Raw genomic sequence first — 18,784 nt, 5'->3', positions numbered from 1 at the left:
GGAGACCAGAGGCCTCTGATCTCCGCCTCTCCCATGTGGCCCCCCCATCCCAGGAGGGACGCATCCGTCACTACTACGTGCTCCGGTTGGGGCAGGGAGAGGGATCTGCCACTGACCCAATCGCGGTCCGTGAGCCACCACTGCAACTGTCTTGCAGTGCCCTCTGAGATCAGGACGGGGCCGGACAGGTTGCCCCGATGCTGGGCCCACTGGAACTTCAGGTCCCACTGCAGAGCCCGCATCCGCCATGTGGCGTGATGTACCAGCAGGATGCAGGAGGCCATCAGACCCAGCAGCCGCAGCACCAACCTGACCGAAATCCGGGATAAAGGCTGAAAGATTGGAATCAGAGCCTGAATATCCTGAACCCGCTGTTCCGGAGTGTGAGAAGTTGGCCTGATATATGATGTCACTAATTCTAGTGTACACCTTGTATCAGTCCAAACAACCCTTATGGTGATTGGTTGTAAAGTCAACCTTATAGAACAGCTATCCTAGTGGTAGCATGGACAAGAGCAGTCTTAGGCTAAACTCTGTATGGCATGTGAAGCCAGCTGTTATACCATATGTAATCCCTTGAATACCAAATGAAAGGACACCACAACAGATATATAAAAATAGAATGTATTTATTCTAGTCAAACCCTCAGCACCCTTTATGAGATTCGAGGTAAGTACAACACAGTCTTCTTTAAGCATACATTAAGTCACACAGGTAAGTAATACAGTTAGGCCCTAGGGGCCACGCAAACCATATCCTAAGTAAGTGGTATAAGAACCACTGTCACGAACACAGGATAGGCCTAGGGAATCACTGGGGCTACACTATAGTACCAAAGGTTAGGAAGTGGGAGGCCCACGAGATTCAGGTGCGGAGTGGAAACACTCACGCGTAATGCGTGAAAGTCGATAGAAATAGTAGTTATTAGAAATTAACAGTTTTAGGACACTTCTGGTATAGCTAGAAAGTCGCGACTTGGAAACTAGACCCTAGGATAGTCAATACCCTTGTGAGCACCGAAGTACTCAAGTTACCTAGTCCACGGGCTGCGGGTGCATAGGTGTGAACTTGCGTCGGGTTTCGTCGTTGAATTCTATGGATGCCTGAAGGAAAGTTGCTGACAGGCAGTCAGTGAAGAGTGTCTGGTGGATCCCAAGGAGGGGATCAAGAAGGAAGGAACCTGCAAGCAGAAGGGACAGAGTCTAGGTCACCAGCCAGGAGCCGGGAAGGAACCAGGCGATGTCGTGAAGATGCAGGTGAAGAGGTGAAGCTTGTCGCAGCAGCCACGGGTACCAGGAGACGTCGAGGACGACCAGGACCAGGAGGTGAGCTGTCCCACGAAGGCTCTTGCTGTCGGCGGCGGCGAAGTCGAGTCAGGACCCAACAAGCCTTGGCAAGCGGAACCCACGCAGGATGGAGGACTTGCTTCTGGTGCAGGCCAGGAAGGTCTGGGGTGCTTCTCTTTCACAGAGGAGCGGGTGCCAGTCTGGAGGAGCCGGACCAGCAAGATGAAAGTAAAGGTTCGTCGTCGCAGAGGCTACTAGCCAACGGGCCAGCAACCGGACAACACGTCGAGCAACACAGGTGCAGAAGGGCCCCACGCAGAACACGTGAAGTGTGGGGAGCTGGTCTTATTTGCAGATGGTGCTCGGGAGTGGGGCTTCTCAATTCCCAAAGCACAGCCTCTAGGGAGCCTCGGAAGTCGCGCTAGTCAGTTACTAGGCACTTTTCCCAAGTCGCCGGTCCCACGTCCCTAGTCGCCTCCATGGGTCTCAGCTTCGCTGGAGATGTGGATCTGGTTCAGAGGTGTCTGGAAGTCTCGGCGCTGGTCAGTCTCTGCAGTCGTCCCTCGTAGCATTCAGTCGCAAAGCAAGCAGCGGTCGCTGGATGGTGCTTGGTTGCCCAGGGTGGTCACTCCTTGGCCACAAGGGAGATTTCTTCAGTCTTCTTCCTGAGGTCGAAGGTCCAGAGTTTCTGTTCAAGTTGCAGATTCAGGTTAATCTAATTTAGCAGGGCTCAGCTAGCTACTGATATACTGGGCTAGTGGGCTGGGCTACCTGCAAGGTCCCTCCTATGGGTGGGACCAGGAAGGGGAGTGGCTACAGCCCCTTTCCTTTGTCCAGTTTTGCGCCAGAGCTGGGGCTGGAGTGCCCCAGCGCCGGTTTGAACTGGACTATGCATGGGACACCTTGTGTGCCCCAGGCAGTGTCTAGTTTCTTTCATCCCTCCCTGCCCCAATACACTAACTCCTGTCTGGGGTGGTGCTCGCACCTCCCAAGGCAGGAAACCTATTGTCCAAGCCTCCCTCGCTGGAAGGACTCCCAGCAGCAGGAGGTCAGACTTGTGTCTGTGGCAGCAGCATCCCTTTTGTGATGCTGGGGCTCTGGTTAACTTTAACCGGGTAAGTAGGTTTCAACAGGTCTTCTCCCTCTAGAAGGGAGGAATAATATCCTCATGGCCAGAAATGGTATGGGGGTATTATTCCAAAGTGTTAGACACCTTACACAACATGTTTTGATAAAGCCACACCATAGTTACCATAACCGTTTAAGATTATAAGGCACTTTAAGAGTATATGGTAGGCTATATCATAGAACAGCTATAAGGACATGGCTCCGAAAGCTGCAGACAGGCTCAGCTCATGCTAGAGCACCATCTCACATGTTACCAAGCACTCTGCCTCCAGGATTGTTAAGGCCTGCCATAGGAGTGGCTGATAGGTACACATGTGTCTATATATAAGGTAGGTATAGGAATACTACACCTAAGCAAGGGGTGATTACACGACCTTGCCCCAGCTGAGTGATCAGCCAGTTGTGTCATAATGGAAGGCCAGGCCAGGGGTGGCACAATACATGCTGCAGCCCCTGGTAGGCCTAGGGTACACCTATGCCCTGGGTACCTAAGGTACACTGTACAGGGGCCAATAAGGTGATCCTATCCAATTGGGTTATGCACCTAAAGTACATAGTATTAGTTTAGAGAGAGAACAGCAGGGCTGTGGGTCTGATTAGCAGGCCCACAGCCACATCTAAGTCGAAAACCAGTGACGCAAAAGCAAAAAGTGGGGGTGAACATAGAAAGCAGACCCTACTCTCCTACACGGAGGATAGACCCAGAACTGAGCAGAGTCCAGAACCGCTCCGATGAAAAGGAGCTTCTGGGAGGGACTCGGATGCGACTTCGGCACATTGATGGAGAACCCCAGCAAATGCAGGAGGTCGGCTGTAGTCTGGAGGTGGGAAACGACTGTCTGGGGAGAGCCCGCCTTCAACAGCCAGTCGTCGAGATAGGGGGAAGACTGGAAGCCCTAATCTGCGCAGATGAGCTGCAACCACCGCCATCACTTTCGTGAACACCCATGGGGCACTGGTGAGGCCGAAGGGGAGCACGGTAAACTGAAAGTACTCGTGTCTTACCGTGAACCGCAGGGAACGCTGGTAGGACAGGGATGTGGAAATATGCGTCCTGCAAGTCCAACGCTACCATCCAGTCTCCAGGGTCTGGGGCAGCCAGAACCTGAGCTAAGGTGAGCATCTTGAACTTCTCCTTCCAGAGGAAGGCGTTGACGCTCCTGGGGTCCAAGATAGGGCGTAGGCCCCCTTTGCCCTTCTTGGGAACCAGAAAGAAGTGGGAATAACAACCCCGACCTACTTCTGGGCCAGGAACGCGCTCGATGGCCCCCTTGGCCAAGAGGGCCGTAACTTCCTCCTGCAGAAGTCGCAAGTGATCCCCCAACATGTGATGGCACTGCGGTGGCATGGCTGGAGGGGGTCGCCTCGAAGGGGAGGGAGTAGCCCCTTCGGACGATTCGCAGCACCCACCTGTCCGATGTGATGCTGCGTCAGTGGAGCAGGTGATGGCGGACTCTGCCTCCCACTGTCGTGGAATGGGCCTGAAAGCTCTGACTAGAAAGGCTTTGAGGCAGATGCTGCTGGGGCAGATGTGGGCTGACGGGCTCTGTCCCCTGCTCTACCTCGACGGAATCCACGTCCGCGACCGCGTTGAGGCTGGTTCTGCGGACGTGTGGGGGCGCCCCTTCCTTGGCCACGAAAGGGGCAAAAAGCGGAAGTTTGCGGGCGCGGGGCAGAGAGGCCCAAGGACTTGGCCGTGGCCCTGGAGTCCTTAAAGCGCTCCAGCGCACTATCCGCTTTGTCGCCAAAAAGGCGACGGCCATCGAAGGGCATGTCCATGAGGGTGCTCTGGACATCCCAAGTCCCAAGTCCAAAGTCCCAAGGAAGGACGTAAACGGACAGAAAACAGACTGCACAGCCAGAACAGCCAGCTTAAGGCCCAGAATCAACCCAACTCAGAAGTTCACTGAGGAGGGGGAGGAGTAGGAGGACGGAGCCCTGCCAAGATCCTTTGGATGGCGGTGTCGGCCGGGGCATGGAACAGGCTGCCATCAAACGGAAGGTCGATGAGTCGCTCCCGAATATTCTCAGGGAATACTCCGTCCCTAAGCCAAGCATGGCGACGGAGAGCGACTGAAGAAGCCATGGCCCAGCCCAGCACCTCTGAGATGTCCAGAGCGGAGCGGAGAATAAACGCCGCAAGCTCCCCGCCATCCAATGCATGATGCTGTAAATCCACCAGGCCAGACTGCTGGGACAATGCAGATCCCAGAGATTCAGCCGAGTCCCACAAACAGGAGGAGGCCCAAGCCAGCACACACAAGGTGTTAAGGGCCCGCAGGGCCGCGCTGGTCGAGGTGAACATGTTGCGTCCCCAAGAGTCCAGCCAGCGGGCCTCTCGGGATGGCGGAGTCAACAGTGGCGGCAGGGAGGGAAAACCAGCCCGCAAAAGGGGGCTGGCGGCTGAGGGGTAAAGGGAAAGACACGCCGGGTCACGCGGCACCGGGAGGTGCCGGTGCAGAAGATACTGAGGCACCGGGTCCCCTGAGGCAGGATGCCTCCAAGACCCCGTCAGGGAAGAAGGGAGCGAATCTTCAAGGGGAAATAAGATTACCCTCCCACCAGAGCCCTTGGAGGACCGCCAATAGATGGTCCGCCGGAAAGTGAGCCACCGGGTCACCCATGCGCAGGATGCCCACAGCCGTAGACACCGCATAAGCGAAGGCCACACCTGCCTCCGTAGGGCCTTGCGGTGCAGAGCGGAGATCGGAGTTTAGCCGGAGCCGCACCAGCCTGGGGCGGCGGCGCCGGAGTGATGCCAACCAGACCCCCGCCGAGGCAGCCACCTGCATGGGGGAACGAGACGGCCCGGGGGAGTGGCACGAAGCCCTCCGCGGCCCAGAATGTGGCGAAGATCGCTCGGCAACCCATGTGGCGGCACCAGGGACGATTCAACCTCCGACGAGGCAGTCGCCTGTGGGGAGGGACAAGGGGTCTTCCCTCAGCCTCAACCCGGAGCGGGACAAGGAGGGTCCACTGACCCCTGTGGCTCCGCACGGTCCAGCTGCTGCCGGCGCCGTAGCGGCGTCACCTCGTCCTTAGACAGGAACACCTTGTCAAAGGACCAAGAGGGGCTCAGGGATGCGACCCGAGCCCCGGCAACCTCCCGCGACACCACAGGGACCCCTGTGGGAGTTTGCGGCGAGGCAGAGACGCCGTGGCCTGAAGGAGGTGCCCCAGAGGAGCCGCAACCCAACAGTACCACATCCTCTAGGCCTGGATCCGAACCAGTCGGGCCGGAGCCACCGGCAGCGCCGCAGAGGGTCCTGCACAGAGCGAGTGATCCGCTGATGCCCCAGGAGGGAAAGGAGGAGACACCAGCGAGGCATGCAAAGCCGCCGCGTATGTCTCCATTTGGACTCTTGATGCCCCAACACCGGGAAACGGTGGATAGGACACACGGAGCCGCATCACCCGCGGAGAGTCCACGCTCCAGGTAGGCCAGAAACCAGCCCCCGGGGACAAACTGCGACACTTACCCAACGGGGAGCAACGCTCACGTGACATCGGAGAAGGGCGAGGACGGCGACCACGGCCGTATCTGAAGCTGTCCGCCTAAGCAGACCGAGGGGAGGACGTCGACCTGGAGAGACGCACCAAGAGAAGTTTCATCCGGCGCTCCTGCCGTGACTTCGGCTTCAACTGCTGGCACGCCGTACAATCTGTGGTGCCGTGATCCTCCCCCAAACACCACATACAAATGAGGTGAGGGTCCGTCGCCAACATAAGATGCCCACAAGACGTGCAAATCAAAGCCCGAAGGCATTTGCACACTGTTCCACCAAAGAAATGTAAGAAAAAAGGGGGAGCTCTAACTGGCCTGTAGCAAGGATCGGATCCGCGTTGCACGCGGAAAAGGAAAAAACTGACGTAGGCGCGCCGGGGCGGGTCTTATGTGACCTCGCGTGATGTCGCCCCGGCGCGCAGGGATGCTGTGGCAAAAAGTTTCCGGAGCCAGTCTCACGCCTGAGGATAATTCTACGTGAATGAATCTGCGGCTAGTAGTCTATCAGATATTACACAAAACTCTGAAAAGACTCTAGAAGACATCATACAGCTATTATATCAAACTAGTTCTTCACACCGGTCCCCATCCATGAGGCAACCATTAGGATATCAGAACTATTGCATAACTCACACGATGTCTCAGAGGCCTCTTAACCATCAAGGGAACTACATAAAATTATGAATCAATTCCTAAATCTTGAATGACTCAACTCAAAAGAGACCTACTGAGTCAATATGCAATTCTCTGATCATTTCAACACAAAAACGAAAGGCCTTGAAACATGGATGGGGAGTGGTTGGAGATAAAAGACCAACCTAACTTCCCTATCTACACATCTAACTCACAAAATAAATCAAGGTCTGAAGCTATTTATCTTTAACCTCCTAACCATGAAGGTTTCAACACTGTGAAAGCTTGGGCTCACTCAGTTCACCACAATATCAAATGATATCCTTCAAAAACGCTCTGCTGCCGTCCTTACCGGAACCACCCAATGCTAAGTGACTCAGACACTCCCAAGCGAACTGAAAACATCGGACATAAAACGTACCCTAGAAAAAGCGGCCTTGATCTTGTCAACAATTCCAACTCCTGACCAGTAAATAATGAAGCAGCACTGATAGCCCAATGAGGTCTTCTCAAAAATAAAGTTGAGTCAATTTGAATAGCAGCACTCCTACTTGATCTACCCTTTTGTTAGAACCATTCAAATGTCATCACCCTACTTATCTGATCATTTAACTACAACTGCTATAACTATACAGATTACTTACAAAACATTCAATAGCTTGCACAGCAATCATTTCTCAGACTCCTATACTATTAGGTACTGTCTACAAGGAATTAACCACTAGACACCAGCCAATTGCCTCACTAAATAACTTACAAAAAGAGATACTAACATGTGGCAAATGGACCAACTGTCACGCCTCGGCCATCGGGCCTGAACAACTAGGGCAACCACCATTCCATTGAGAAGTCGGGATGAACCTAAGATTAATTATGGACTCAAATCTCTTCCTGATACCGTAAGTGAAATCTCCAACTGTATGCTATCCATCATGAGATGCCTTCTGGGATTTTTCCCACATCTTGGCTTCCCTCCAAAGGTTCAATCTATAATTTCCTTAGTAGTCTCCCATCTGCACTATGCCAACAAAGAATGCCATGGAACGCTCCTTTGAACACTATTGATATTACAGAGGATTTAAAAGGCAGTGCAAATTGGCTTCCCAACCTGCCACTGCGGGATCACAACACATCAGGCATATTTGCTCTACACTGGCAGTCTCTGACTAGACAGGTGGCTTTCAAAGCACTGTGCATCCCTCATTGAAAGGTATACTGGGTTAGACCAGTCTTTCTCCCAACAGAAACTCACACCAATTGGCAAACAAAATAATTGTGTCACAGGTCGTTTGTTTTGATCATCACACCCTATCAAAAAAAAAAAAAAATCAAACTGGCAAAAGCACTTTTCCTTCCAGACAGGAAAGCCCTGGAAAAAGATCCCACCATGGACAAGAATAAAGACCACCTTGATTTCAAAGAGCACTGAAAATCTGGCTTTTCCCATCCATATGATCATAGAACGCATATGAACCAAGCATTGGCATAGCCAATAGGTCTCACCTTTGGGACCTTATAAGTGTTTAGCCATGCAACAGTTGCATAACTAAATACTTATAAGGTCCCAAAAGCGAGACCTATTGGCTATGCCAAGCGGCCGTGCGAGTGATCGAACATCAAAGCGGCCGTGAAAGTGAAAGTACTCGCGTCAAGCGCGGCCGCGAACATGCACTGTAGGTCTAGGCTGGCCTGGTAGAACTTTTTGGAGCCCTCTCAAAAAGTCTTGCAAGACCAGCGCATGCGCTGGGTCAGGCGAGAACTAAAAACCACAGAAGTTACAAGGTATGTATGTACGAAATCATCTATTCTCAGATTCTCCACAAAATGGCACGCTTCTTGGGCAACCAAGAACCAGATGCAAATCAAGGGAATAAAGCACTATATAAATGAAGAAATATAATACAATACAAAAGCATACCTTAAAATATTACATTTCAAGTAAAAAATATATTCACCTTTGACCTCCACTAAGCTCAGTTAGATTTTCTTTCCAAGTGTTTCCCAAGGCAACCTTAAACTCCAGCCCATCCAATGCCGAATGCCCTTCTGGTGGCGCAAGCATAGCGTTGGCACCTGGCAAAAGCGTAGAGAAAATTGATCCAAAGTCTTTGTTTACCTGAAAAATATAACAAACAACCCCAGGTTATCCAACTCAAAGTTGAATTTGAGGTATTTTCTTTTTTAAATACAAAAATATGTCAAAATGAACAGATTAACAGAAAGTTTCTTCTCACAATCTAAGTGGGGCAACGACATGACTAATCTAAAAACAGAACCAGACATCAAGAAAAAGGACTTATCGGCAAGTGTTGGTGGTACAAGATTTAACAAATGAAACCGCATTTTTCCTGTATTCACTAAATGTCTTTTGTGGTTCACTGTGAAAGGACTGAAGATACGGTATAGGCTGGCTTACAATGTGGGGGGTGGTCAATGGCTACCTGAGGAGGGTGATGTTATATTTTTGTTAACGAGTTTCCAAACCACAACTAATTGAGCAGTCTGTGATTTTAACTTTAAAAAAGGAAATTGCTTTCATGCACATAAACCTAAACACTTTGCACAAAAAGACAAGTCACTTACCTTCAGTAATGCTCCTTCTGGCAGAGAGACCATCTAGCTGCAGATTCCTCACCTTTTGAATACTCTTCAGGTACCAGACTAGATCCGGAAATTTTTCAGCAGTACCTTGGCATGAAGTCAGGTGGCACCATGCAGCTTCACACTGTCATTCCACTCCGGAATAGGTATTTGGGGTTTATAAAAGGTACCACACCTGTGCGATGACTTAAGTTGCTTAAGAGACTGGCCACACCCCTAAATGAAACAGTAAATTGAAAGTGACCAGTGTACAGGTTCCTAGACCCAGGATCTTATTAACTGAGTGTGTCCACTAATAGAACGGGTAAGAAGGGAGGGTCAGTGACGAATATGCAGCTAGTTTCCACCAGAAAAAGCGTTACCAATGGTATTTAACTTGTTCTTCTCATACAGATGTCTAGCCGCAGATATATCACCTTTGAATAGATACCAAAGCAGCACCTATTTGGAGGTGGGTCTGTGAATTGGCTCAAACCAGAAAATTCTGCAGGACAAAGTGGGCAAAATGTACCTCTAGATGAACCTAACAGTCCAGGCAATAGTGCTCCATGAACGTATGGAGGAACACCCACAAAGCGGACTGGAATAGGTCTAGGACAGGGATTCAGTGTGCTAAGCCCTGGTAGAATGAGCAGGCAGTCCTTCCAAGGTCTGCTTGTCAGCCAATATGTAGATTTTATTGTAGAGCACGATCCAGCAGGAGATGGTTTTCTTCTGCACTGTCTTGCCTTTCTTCACTTTAGAGAACCCCACCAAGTGTTGCTCGTTCTCTCGTCGTTCCTTGGTGCGATCAATGTAAAACCAGAGCACTCTTCTGGGATCCAAATGATGGAGCCTCACCACCTCTTTAGAATGGGTGAGGTAGGACCATACAACGCCGACAGGCTAATAATTTCACCAAAGTCGATTGGCGTCACAACTTTTGGTAGAAACAATGCCTATGTCCACAGAACCAGTTTGCCTGGGAAGAGGGTAGTTTATTGTGGAGTGACAGAGCTTGAAGCTCACTTATACGCTGTGTGAGGTGTTGGAAAAGAGGAACAGTGTTAATAGTAAGGAGCTGTATGGGACATAGTCCACATCAGATAAAGAAGGACCAGCTGAAGGTCCCACTGGGGCATTACAAAGGGAGAAGTGGCAAACATACATTGCAGGAGTTTTAAAAGTTGCATCACAATTGGAGATTTGAAAAAAAAGAACTGATCCGGAAATCACAAGAAGGCTAAAAGGGATGCGAGAAAATTCTTAACCATGCTCAAAGCACAACTGTGCCGGGTAGGAGACAAAACAAACACACATAATTTGACCTGAAGCGGGCCAACCTGAACGTGCCGCACCAAGCCACAATTTTGTCCCCACAACATGTGTACACAGTCTTTGTTGAGGGACGCCTGGCTGCCAAGATGACATCAACCACCTTCTGGGGAAGGTCAAAGGTGTTCAGGTATTGCAGCTCAATCTCCAAGCAGGAAGGTGGAGTTTGCAAAGGCCTTGGTGCAGAACTCTTCCCTGTTGCTGTGACATTTTTGCAGCCTGATCGGATGACATAGGCTCTAGCCCCGATGTTCTGGATGCCATACTCTCCGTGCTAAATCCAGAACTACTAGGATGCCCTGGGGCCGGTCAATTCTGATCTTCTTGAGAACTCAGCGTAGAAGTGGCATCATACAGGAACCCCGAATTCCAATACAGGCGGAATGCATTTCCTATTAAGATCTACCTTGGAAATCCAATGAACTCAGCGGTGGCTAATAAATCGAGCAAAGGTAATTCCCAGGCGCAGAAGAGATTTTGCGCCACCTCCTGGTACCCCATTAGGTGGTGTGTGAGACGGCAAGTTTATGTCCTGAAGAGACTACGCATAGTTCAGTCGAAAAGGGTACACAGTATATAGGGATTGTCCCATGTTCAATGAACTGAAGACTAATCAGAATATATAATGAAGTGTGGATCTGTATACATTTTGCAACATCCCAATTGTATATTTGTATCATTTTTAATATTTCACATCACTGCACCCATGAACACTGGGCCGTCTGCACCACTTAAAATTGTATGTTATAAATAACGCCTGTTTGGAGAATAAGTATACAAAATCAGTTATGTTGCTGCAAGAGACTTTAATTTAGTATAGCTTCGTGGTTGTATGAGGACACAAGAGACCCACAGAACTGTTAAATTGTTTCTATACCTCCGGGTGTAGCTGGAGCAGGTGCACAGTAGGAGTTAAGGCCATTAACTCAAAATCCACACCAGACTCACAAAACAAATAAAATATGCAACTGATAACTTGATGAAAGCATACCTTCTGCCATGCAATATTAAGGGCTTCATTCTTCTTTTGATCAAGTTCTTCAATGGTTGAAAGAATTTTTGATTTATCATTCTCAACAATTCTTTTTCTCTTCATCAAATCATTGTACTGGCAAAAAAGGAAAATATTTGTTTAGCGCATAACACCTTGAAAGGAAAAAATATACTTTTATTGTGATTTTTTTTTTAACCAACGGAGGTGTCTGCCAGACAAGGAACAAAAAAAGAATAACTTGCATAGAATCTTTTACTTTAAAACCATTCATTCAAAACGGTGACCTAGTACTCTTAAGTCAACAATTGTTTCAAATTACATGACATATCCGCCATCTGATTAGAAGGAACGGAGCATGTGGAATAAAATGGAAAATTAAGCTTGAGAGTGTTGCAAGTCCTGTAGTAGCTATGTCCCACTTATTCATTCTCTGTGTCACTGTCCTGCCTCAGCTACTCACAGCACTGCAAACCAAGACACTAAACAACATTTGCCACCAAGTCCCAGGATACAGGGAGTGGGTTACTATGTAGAAATTATTACTTGCTGTAACAAGTTATCTAGTGTGATCGTCTTAGCTACACACAATTCATTCCCTGTTGTCAGGCTGGGTGTCTCAGCCACCAATGGGGAGAACTGATTCAAGTGTGTTAATCTGTTAAACACCAATATGAAGAGCTGGGCCTTAAATGCTATACTCGATAGGGTTCATTTTGAGTGCCATCATCCCTTGATGAGACCATGAGTATATAGCTCAAGAATATTCTAAAAAACAAATCATTTACTATACATATTGGATTAATTATTTTACAGCAGTTTTGAAAATGTTGACAATGCCCTCTAACCTTAGATAAATCTACCTTTTTTTTCAGCAGCTCACTAAAATGAACATACCCTTTCCTCAGCCTGGGTGAGCATGTTCATGGCTCTCATGTTGACATTTCTCCCCAGCTTCTCTTTCTTCTCTTGGAGTTTCTGTAATCTTTGACCTGCTTCCTTAGGGTTGTTGGTTTTGAAATCATAAGCTGTGTTTGCCTGGCCAAACAAGTTCTTTTCAGAAGCAATCCACTCGTAGTCTTTCAGCATTTTTGCTACCTGGGAGCACAGAAAATAAAAAGACTTAAAGTGTGTGTGTATAGACCGTGATGAAAAACAAAAGTAACAGTTGTCAAAGTTCAGAGTTTACACTTTTAAAACACCTACTTGAACCTCACCAATGCACTTCTCTAAGATGAAACTCAATGGAATCCTCACAATATCACTGGAATTGCAGACATATGATGGCACGTGAAAACTCACACAACATGCTAGTCTTGCTGCTGCTAAAATGAAAGACTTCTTGAAATGCTTAGTTGAAACAAGAACCCACTGGAAAATGTCGACGTACAAAACAAATATTGCCTCAAAGTCTTTGAAAGGAAAAGGACACCATGTATTCGGTGGTTTGCATTAATTTTGCATGCATAAAGGGCAGCGGACATTGAACAAGTTACTTACCTTCGGTAACGATATAACTGTAAGAAACATTAGTAGTGATAGATTTCTTACCTTAGAATTACCCCCAGGCATCAGACTGGATCCGGAAAGTTTGTCAGCAGTACCACTGTGCGTCCGTCGTTGGCATCGTGGTCGCCGAGATGACGTCGCGGGTGCTACTTAGACGCCGCCCATGCGCGCGGACGTCTGTTCTGTACACGACTTTCCGTGCCAGGAACGCAGAGCCATGCAAGATACTGACCACTGGTGCATTGAAACTAAGGTCCTGAAAGGGATGAGCTTGACACTAGAAATCAGTTGGCAGAACAGGGAGGATGGGTGGGGCGGTAAGGAATCTATCACTACTAATGTTTTACGGATATATCGTTACCGAAGGTAAGTAACTTATTCATCTGAAAGTAACACATAGTGGTAGATTCCTTACCTTCGAATAGATACCCCAGCAATACCAACCCCGGTGGTGGGTCTGCGAACCAAGATCACACCAGGAAGTCCAGGAGAACAGAACAGCCAAAAAAGCGGTCTCTTCGGACTTGGCTGTTCAGGCGATAATGCTTAGTAAACGTGTGCAGCGAGCCCCACGTGGCTGCCTGACAGATGTCTTGCAGGGGGACACCTCGTCCCAATGCAGTAGTGGCTGCAGTTGCTCTAGTGGAATGAGCATGCAACCCCACCGAACAGGCTTTGATACCCAAGACGATACAGCAGGAGATAGTCCTCTTGTGTACCACCTGACCTTTCTTGGTGCCAACGTAGCCAACAAAGAGTTGGTCATCCACCCGGAACGGTTGTGTGCGGTTGAGATAAAATGAGAGTGCACGTTTTGGGTCCAGACGGTGGAGCCTCTCTTCCTCCCTCGAAGGAGGCGGAAAAAAGGTGGGCAAAGTAATGGACTGCCCAATGTGAAAGGCCGTAACAACTTTTGGCAAAAAGGGAGGACGGGGCCTGAGCACAACCTTGTCCGGATGGACCGACAGAAAAGTAAGTTTACAAGAAAGAGCCTGGAGTTCACTCACTCGACTAGCGGAGGTGATGGCAACCAGGAAGGCAGTCTTCAAGGTCAAGAGACTAAGAGGACAGTTGTAAAGGGGCTCGAAAGGAGCACACATAAGATAAGTAAGAACCAGATTCAAGTCCCACAGTGGCATCACAAACAGAATACGAGGGAAAGGGTGTGTAATGCCTTTGAGAAATCTATTTCCAACCGGGGACTTGATAAGAGAGGGCTGATCAGGAAGCCTGAGAAAAGCCGAAAAGGCAGAAAGATAACCTTTGATAGTGCCCAGAGCAGAGCCCTGCCGGGCCAAAGAAAGAAGGAACAGAAGGACCTCAGAAAGAGGGGCAGAAAGGGAATCCACAGCCTTTGCTGTGCACCATGCCAAAAATTTGTTCCACCTGCAGGCGTATACCACTTTAGTGGAGGGACGCCTGGCTGCCAGAATTGCATCACAAACTTGAGAAGGCAAGTCGAAAGGAATCAACTGCGCCGCTCAATCTCCACGCAAAGAGGTGGAGGATGGACAGGTTCGGGTGGAGGACAGTCCCCTGCTGCTGCAACAGAAGATCCTCCCAAAGAGGCAGTCGGATCAGGGGATCGATGCTCATACTGAGTAGCTCGGGACACCATACTCTTCGAGCCCAGTCCGGGGCAACAAGAATGACTTGTGCCCGGTCGCGCCTGATCTTCTTCAGCACTGTGCAGAAGTGGCATAAGCGGAAAGGCGTACAACAGACTGCAACTCCACCCGCGACAAAAAGCGTCGCCGAGCGAGTGCCTCCTTGGAAATTCCACAGCGCAGAACTGACATTGCGCGTTTCCTTCGGTGGCAAATAGATCTAACCAAGGCACTCCCCACTGCTGAAAGAGACCTTGCACCACCTCCGAGTGAAGACGCCATTTATGATCCATCATGCACCTGCGGCTGAGTTCGTCCGCCCTGGCGTTCAGAGAACCTGCCAGGTGTTGAACCACCAGGAAAACGCCCTGATGTTCCAGACATGTCCAGAGGCGCAGAGCCTCCTGACGAACGAGGTACTTACCTTTGGTAACGATGTGTCTGGTAGAGACAGACTAGCCGCAGATTCTTTAACGAACAAGTTACTTACCTTAGGTAACGATGTATCTGTAAGAAACATTAGTTAGTTAGATTCCTCACCTTAGAATATCCCCAGGCGTCAGACTGGATCCGGAAGATTTTTCGTCAGCAATACCCCTTGCGCGTCGCTAGGCGTCGTCTGCGGCTCCGCGTCCGTCGTCGGCGTCGTGCGCCGGGATGACGTCGGAGTACTTAGACGCCGCCCTCGCGCGCTGACGTCAGTTCTTGTACATAGCTTTCCGCGCCAGGAACGCAGAGCCATGCAAAGACCGACACTGGTGCCAAAAATGAAATCTAGGGGCCTGAAAAGGACAACCTTAACCCTAGATGTCAGTTCGCAGAACGGGGAGGATGGGTGGGTCGGTGAGGAATCTAATCAACTAATGTTTCTTACAGATACATCGTTACCGAAGGTAAGTAACTTGTTCATCTGAAAGAAACACGTTAGTTAGATTCCTCACCTTAGAATAGATACCCAAGCAATACCGTCCCCGGTGGTGGGTCTGCGAACCAAGATCACACCAGAAAGTCCTGGAGGACAGAACGGCCAAAGAAGCCATCCCTCCGGACTTGGCTGTCAAGGCAATAATGCCTGGCAAACGTGTGTAACGAAGCCCACGTCGCCGCCTGACAGATGTCCTGCAAAGGGACTCCCCGTCCCAAGGCAGTAGTAGCCGCTGTGGCCCGAGTAGAATGGGCGCGCAGCCCAACAGGAGGGTCCTTTTTTGCCAAAGAATAGCAAATTTTGATGCACAAAACGACCCACCGAGAGATGGTCCGTTTGTGCACAGCTTTCCCCTTCTTAGCGCCCACGTACCCAACAAAAAGCTGGTCGTCCACCCGGAACTGTTTTGTGCGGTCCAGATAAAAGGAGAGCGCACGTTTTGGGTCCAGACGGTGGAGCCTCTCTTCCTCTTTGGAAGGATGCGGAGGCGGAAAGAAGGTGGGCAAAGTGACAGACTGCCCAAGATGAAATGGAGTCACCACTTTCGGAAGAAAGGAGGGACGAGGCCGAAGGACAACCTTGTCCGGATGAACAGATAGAAAAGGAGGCTTTGAAGATAAAGCCTGGAGCTCACTCACCCGTCTAGCCGAGGTGATGGCTACCAGAAAAGCAGTCTTAAGAGTCAGAAGACGAAGAGGACAATTGTGAAGAGGCTCGAAGGGAGCGCACATCAGGAAGGTCAAGACCAGATTCAAGTCCCACTGAGGCATTACAAAAGGGACAGGAGGGAACGTGTGAGTAATGCCTTTCAGAAAGCGTGTAACCACAGGGGACTTGAAAAGAGAAGGCTGATCAGGAAGCCGCAAGAAGGCGGAAATGGCAGCAAGATAACCTTTCAGGGTGCCCAGGGCAGAGCCCTGCCGGGCCAGAGAAAGAAGAAAGAGGAGAACCTCAGAAAGAGGGGCGGAAAGGGGATCCACAGCCTTTGCTGTGCACCATGCCACAAATTTGTTCCACCGGCAGGCGTATACCGTCTTTGTGGAGGGACGCCTGGCTGCCAGAATGATATCACAGACTTCAGGAGGCAAGTCGAATGGCATCAACTGCCGCCGCTCAATCTCCACGCATGGAGGTGGAGGCTGGACAGGTTCGGGTGGAGGACCGTCCCCTGCTGCTGCGACAGAAGATCCTCCCGAAGGGGCAGACGTATCGGGGGATCGGTCAACATACTGAGTAGCTCGGGATACCAGTACCTTCGTGCCCAATCCGGAGCCACCAAGATGACTTGGGCCCGGTTGTGCCTGATCTTCTTCAGCACTCTGGGCAGAAGTGGTATAGGCGGAAAGGCGTACAACCGACCGCAACTCCACTCGTGACGAAAAGCGTCGCCGAGCGAGTGCCGCCTTGGAAATTCCAACGCGCAGAACTGCTGACATTGCGCGTTCTCTTCGGTGGCGAATAGATCTAACCAAGGCTCTCCCCACTGCTGAAAGAGACCTTGCGCCACTTCGGAGTTCAGACGCCATTCGTGATCCATCATGCACCGGCGGCTGAGTTTGTCCGCTCTGGCGTTCAGAGAGCCCGCCAGATGTTGAACCACTAGGGTCACGCCCTGGTGTTCCAGCTACGTCCAGAGGCGCAGAGCCTCCTGACAAAGGGTCCACGACCCCACCCCGCCCTGTTTGTTGCAATACCACATGGCGGTGGTGTTGTCCGTGAACACCTGCACGACACTGCCCCTGACAGAGGGAAGGAAGGCTTTCAGTGCAAGTCGGATCGCTCTCAACTCCAACAGGTTGATGTGGAGACGAGACTCCGCCGGAGACCAGAGGCCTCTGATCTCCGCCTCTCCCATATGGCCACCCCAGCCCAGGAGGGACGCATCCGTCACTACGACATGCTCCGGTTGGGGAAGGGAGAGGCTCCTGCCCATGACCCAATCGCGGTCCGTGAGCCACCACTGCAACTGTTGTGCAGTGCCCTCCGAGATCAAGACATGGTCGGACAGGTTGCCGTGATGCTGGGCCCACTGAAACTTCAGGTCCCACTGCAGAGCCCGCATGCGCCGCCTGGCGTGATGCACTAGTAGGATGCAGGAGGCCATCAGCCCCAGAAGCCGCAACACTAGCCTGACCGAAACCCAGGATAGAGGCCGAAAGATGGGAATCAGGGCCTGTATATCCCGGACCCGCTGTTCCGGTGGATAGACCCGGAACTGCGCCGAATCGAGAACTGCTCCGATGAAGAGGAGCTGTTGAGAGGGACTCAGGTGTGACTTCGGCACGTTGATGGAAAATCCCAGCAAATGCAGGAGATCCGCCGTAGTCTGGAGGTGGGAGTCGACTGCCTGGGGCGAGCCCGCCTTCAACAACCAGTCGTCGAGATAGGGGAAGACTGGAACCCCTGATCTGCGCAGATGAGCTGCGACCACCGCCATCACTTTCGTGAACACCCGAGGGGCACTGGTGAGGCCGAAGGGGAGCACGGTAAACTGAAAATGCTCGTGGCCCACCGTGAACCGCAGGTAACGCCGGTGGGCCGGCAGGACGGGGATATAGAAATATGCGTCCTGCAAGTCCAACGCTACCATCCAGTCTCCGGGGTCTAGGGCAGCTAGAACCTGAGCCAAGGTTAACATCTTGAACCTTTCCTTTCGGAAGAAGGCATTGACGTTCCGGAGGTCCAAGATGGGGCGTAGGCCCCCTTTGCCCTTCTTGGGAACCAGAAAGTAGTGGGAATAGCAACCACGACCTACTTCTGGACCAGGAACGCACTCGACGGCCCCCTTGGCCAAGAGGGCCGAAACTTCCTCGCGGAGAAGATTCAAATGATCCCCCGAGATACGGTGGAGCTGCGGTGGCATGGCTGGAGGGGTCGTCTCGAAGGGGAGGGAGTAGCCCCTTCGGACGATTTGCAGCACCCACCTGTCCGATGTAATGGACCGCCAGTGGAGCAGGTGATGGCGAACTCTGCCGCCCACTGGCGTGGAATGGGCCTGAAAGCTCGGACTAGGAAGGCTTTGAGGCGGATGCTGCCGGGGTGGATGTGGGCTGACCACGTCGTCCTGCAGATCCGCCACGGCGGAAACCACGCCCGCGCGCAGGTTGGTTCTGCGGCTGGTGGCTGGACGGACGTGAGGAGGCGCCCCTTCCTTGGCCACGAAAGGGGCGAAAAGCGGAGGTGTGCGCCCGCGGAGCCGAGAGGCCCAAGGACTTGGCCGTAGCCCGGGAGTCCTTAAAGCGGTTCAGCGCACTGTCCGCCTTCTCACCAAACAGGCGAGTGCCA

At 50.9% G+C, this 18,784-nt stretch overlaps 1 protein-coding gene across 2 annotated transcripts in view; it reads right to left on the bottom strand.

Moving 5' to 3' along the window:
• SMC2 (structural maintenance of chromosomes 2) overlaps positions 1 to 18,784 on the bottom strand; it is a 482,587-nt gene that overhangs the window by 44,580 nt on the left and 419,223 nt on the right. For both annotated transcript variants that reach the window (XM_085641249.1, XM_085641248.1), the window contains exons 21-23: positions 12,356 to 12,556; positions 11,459 to 11,575; positions 8,508 to 8,668 (exon numbers count right to left, since the gene is read on the bottom strand). In XM_085641249.1, the coding sequence (XP_085497375.1) occupies positions 8,508 to 8,668; positions 11,459 to 11,575; positions 12,356 to 12,556 (479 nt within the window). The remainder of the gene's footprint in view (positions 1 to 8,507; positions 8,669 to 11,458; positions 11,576 to 12,355; positions 12,557 to 18,784) is intronic.

Source organism: Triturus cristatus, chromosome 2_2 (assembly GCF_964204655.1).
Source record: "Triturus cristatus chromosome 2_2, aTriCri1.1, whole genome shotgun sequence".
Classification (NCBI taxonomy): domain Eukaryota; kingdom Metazoa; phylum Chordata; class Amphibia; order Caudata; family Salamandridae; genus Triturus; species Triturus cristatus.
The sequence above is the reverse complement of the archived record's forward strand: the minus strand, read 5'-3'. Positions and strand labels throughout refer to the sequence as shown.